This window comes from Drosophila miranda, chromosome 4, assembly GCF_003369915.1.
Source record: "Drosophila miranda strain MSH22 chromosome 4, D.miranda_PacBio2.1, whole genome shotgun sequence".
Classification (NCBI taxonomy): Eukaryota; Metazoa; Arthropoda; class Insecta; order Diptera; family Drosophilidae; genus Drosophila; species Drosophila miranda.
Window position 1 is genome coordinate 32,443,573 of NC_046677.1, and position 2,866 is coordinate 32,446,438.

The window sequence follows — 2,866 nt, forward strand, 5'->3', positions numbered from 1 at the left end:
GGGGATATTCACAAATCTCAGAGACTATTAAGGCTAGAGTAACCAAATTTGGTATCCGCACTCCTGTTAGATCTCACTATAAAACGTAGATCTCAAAATTTCGCCCCACCCCCTTCCGCCCCCACAAAGGACGAAAATCTGTTGCATCCACAATATTGAGGATACAAGAAAACTAAAAACGCAGAATCATAGATAATGATCATATATATCAGATTGCTGAATCTGGATCAGATCAGATCATTTTTTTAGCCAAAAGGAACAAATCAATTTGCACTGGCTACGCAGCACCCGACGTCACTCACGCTCAGACTGATTTTCTGTCTCTCTCGCACGCACTCCTTGTCGTGTCGATTAATATTAGCGGCGTCTGCCGGAGGAGAGCCATACTGACTTAGTATCGGGTATAACTGTAGAGTTGCGGTCTCCGCAGCAACTCGCAACGTTCCCCCTCGTTTTTTAATGGACTTTCTAGTTACCCCCCTCTCGCTCTTGATACCCGAGTTGGATCTGCATCGCTAACTGGAAACCAACCACATACTGGAGGTGAAGGTCCTAATCCGAGCCACTACTTGGCGTGAGATCAACCGAAGGCGCCACAAGTACGTCGAGTCCTTTCACCTGAACATCAGCTACCAAGTTTACTTCTTATTACTGGTATGTCTCCCACTCAGATATCAAACTCCAGTCCTCCTATGTTGAGCTTGGTGCTTAGTTAATTATTCGAGTTCTTAAACCAGCCGTGCTGCTTCACCAACCACAGTCCTACTACGTGATTGTCATATACAATACCACTGATGAACGCATCCGAATACGCTTTAGAAAGTATGTTGTGATTAGATGTGATTAGAACGTCTAGTCTAATCACATCTGAATGCTTTTCCGATCGAGCACCAATCGAGGACTGACTGTGACCACCCTTGTAGTACAGTGCGGAAATCTTTTCTGTTTTGGTTAAACATTAGGCAGTAATGAATGTTGCCAACAACATAAGCACATTGTTGTACGAGGTTTTTCGAAATAGTTAGATCTTCATCAAATATACGTTTATTTTTCGGTCAAAATCTGTTCAATTAGTAAAATTTTGCTTGAGTATGCCTACCCACCATGAATTTTTTACCCGGTGCTACCACCATTGCCCTGCGACGAGAAAGGGATGCGATGTCAATGTTTTATGAGAAACGCACTGCTGCCAATCGACGCAAACACTTTAAACTGTTGGATCCGCCAAGGCCGGGGCTAAGTTTCTTTTTCCACGGACTTATTCTTAGTGCATGTGAACATTTTACCATCGATTTCCTCACTATAAAAGGAAAAGAAAATTGCGATCACTGCGATGTGTTGCTGCAACTCGGTGCACGACTACCTCAAAACTATATTGTGCGCAACTCCCGTTTAATGGGAAAATGGGGACTTGAGGAAAATTCATCACCGCTCCGCTTTCAACTGAGACGCGGGGATACTTTTTGGATGCAGATACTCCTCACAGTGGAATCGTTCTACATTTCAGTAAATGGTTATCATTTTGCCGAATACGCTCATCGCATGCCGTATAGATGGCTAGGTGCAATCGACTTACGCGGTGACATTGATGAAATTGTCATTGATAAATATTATGTGACAGAGTATCCGATTCGGCTATCTCAATCAGTGGCTCGAGCTCTACCGTTTGTCTACGACTCTAGTTTATTGAAATGGGTCAATGAGGAAGCCACTAGAATGCTACAAAGCTGGGCCTCCCTGGACAATTTATCCAAACTGCAGAGAGCTGCAAGGCAAGTAAATACAAACCTAGCACTTCCATTTTACGGCCGCGTGCCAAACCACGAAAAGCTCATAGAGGGACGTGCAGTTCGAATCGAAGGCCGGGTACGCATGATGCCCCAAAGTTTCAGTGTGGCGTTACAGCAGGGCCAGCAAATTTGGCCACAGCCAACCGTGTCGTTTTATTTTAGCCCGAGTTTTTTGCGAAAATCACGCGATAAAGTTGGTAAAGTAAACATCACAAGGAGCGCTTATTTAAATGGCTCCTGGTTGAAGAGGAAAGTGTCACACCTTCACACAAGTCTAAGACCTGGAAAAGCCTTTGTCATATTAATTGCATGTCGACCTAACTACTACGAGTTGTTCGTGAACAGAAAACTCTTGCTTGGCTTTAAGCATCAAATGAACCCAGAGTGTGTGGATATTGTTAATATCCGTGGAGACGTGAGGCTCTGGGATGTAGTCATCGAGACCACCAGGCTCGGTCGGCCCCGATCTAGTGAGTATACTACTATATGCCAATAAAATAGATCGTTCTAGCGATCTGCCAGACTATGTCGATACCTTTAACTGACGTACATCTTTTTCTTTTCAGACCAATCAATCATCCAACGAGCTATCAGAACTTTGCGCCAAACTCACATTGAATAATTCCTGAAAATGTTATTAAATATGTGGCTTTACCCTTCTTCTTGGACGGAAACGCAACCTGTCGAAAGACATGTTGTACAAATTTATATTTATAAGAACCACGTCGTCTTTATTGCCTCGATCTGGGTGCCATTTTTGCTATTGTTGGCTGGCGCTGCTGCTGCCCAACAAACTACTACAACGATCGGCCGACACACACCACACGACTGCCACTCACTGTGTGCGTAGATTTATGATTTCATCTTTACCAAACGTATACAGAATTTTCTGCAATTAAAATAGCTCTGCTCTGCGCCCTGGAGTAAGGAGTAAGGTCTAGTGCAATGCGCCGCGCTCCAACTCATAAATGTCAATGTGCTGTCGTTGTCAACTGAGCCTCTGCCCATAAGCAGCACGTAGCAGCAGCAGCAGGAGCAGGAGTACGAGCAGAGGAAGCTCAGACAAGACCGATCCG

General features: G+C 44.4%; 1 protein-coding gene across 1 annotated transcript; it reads left to right on the plus strand.

The window, feature by feature from the left end:
• The first annotated feature begins 1,004 nt into the window (after positions 1-1,004).
• On the plus strand, positions 1,005-2,504 carry LOC108164232 (galectin-8). The gene is made up of 2 exons (XM_017299863.2): positions 1,005-2,260; positions 2,357-2,504. The coding sequence occupies exons 1-2, from the start codon at positions 1,105-1,107 to the stop codon at positions 2,410-2,412; spliced, it is 1,212 nt and encodes a 403-aa protein (XP_017155352.1). The 5' UTR covers positions 1,005-1,104; the 3' UTR covers positions 2,413-2,504.
• The last annotated feature ends 362 nt before the right edge of the window (positions 2,505-2,866 follow it).

Bases quoted from the DNA above. Each gene is read 5' to 3' on its own strand.
- LOC108164232 (XM_017299863.2), top strand. From the start codon at position 1,105: ATGAATTTTTTACCCGGTGCTACCACCATTGCCCTGCGACGAGAAAGG. The intron at 2,261-2,356 runs GTGAGTATACTA...TTTTCTTTTCAG, and splicing joins GCTCGGTCGGCCCCGATCTA to ACCAATCAATCATCCAACGA.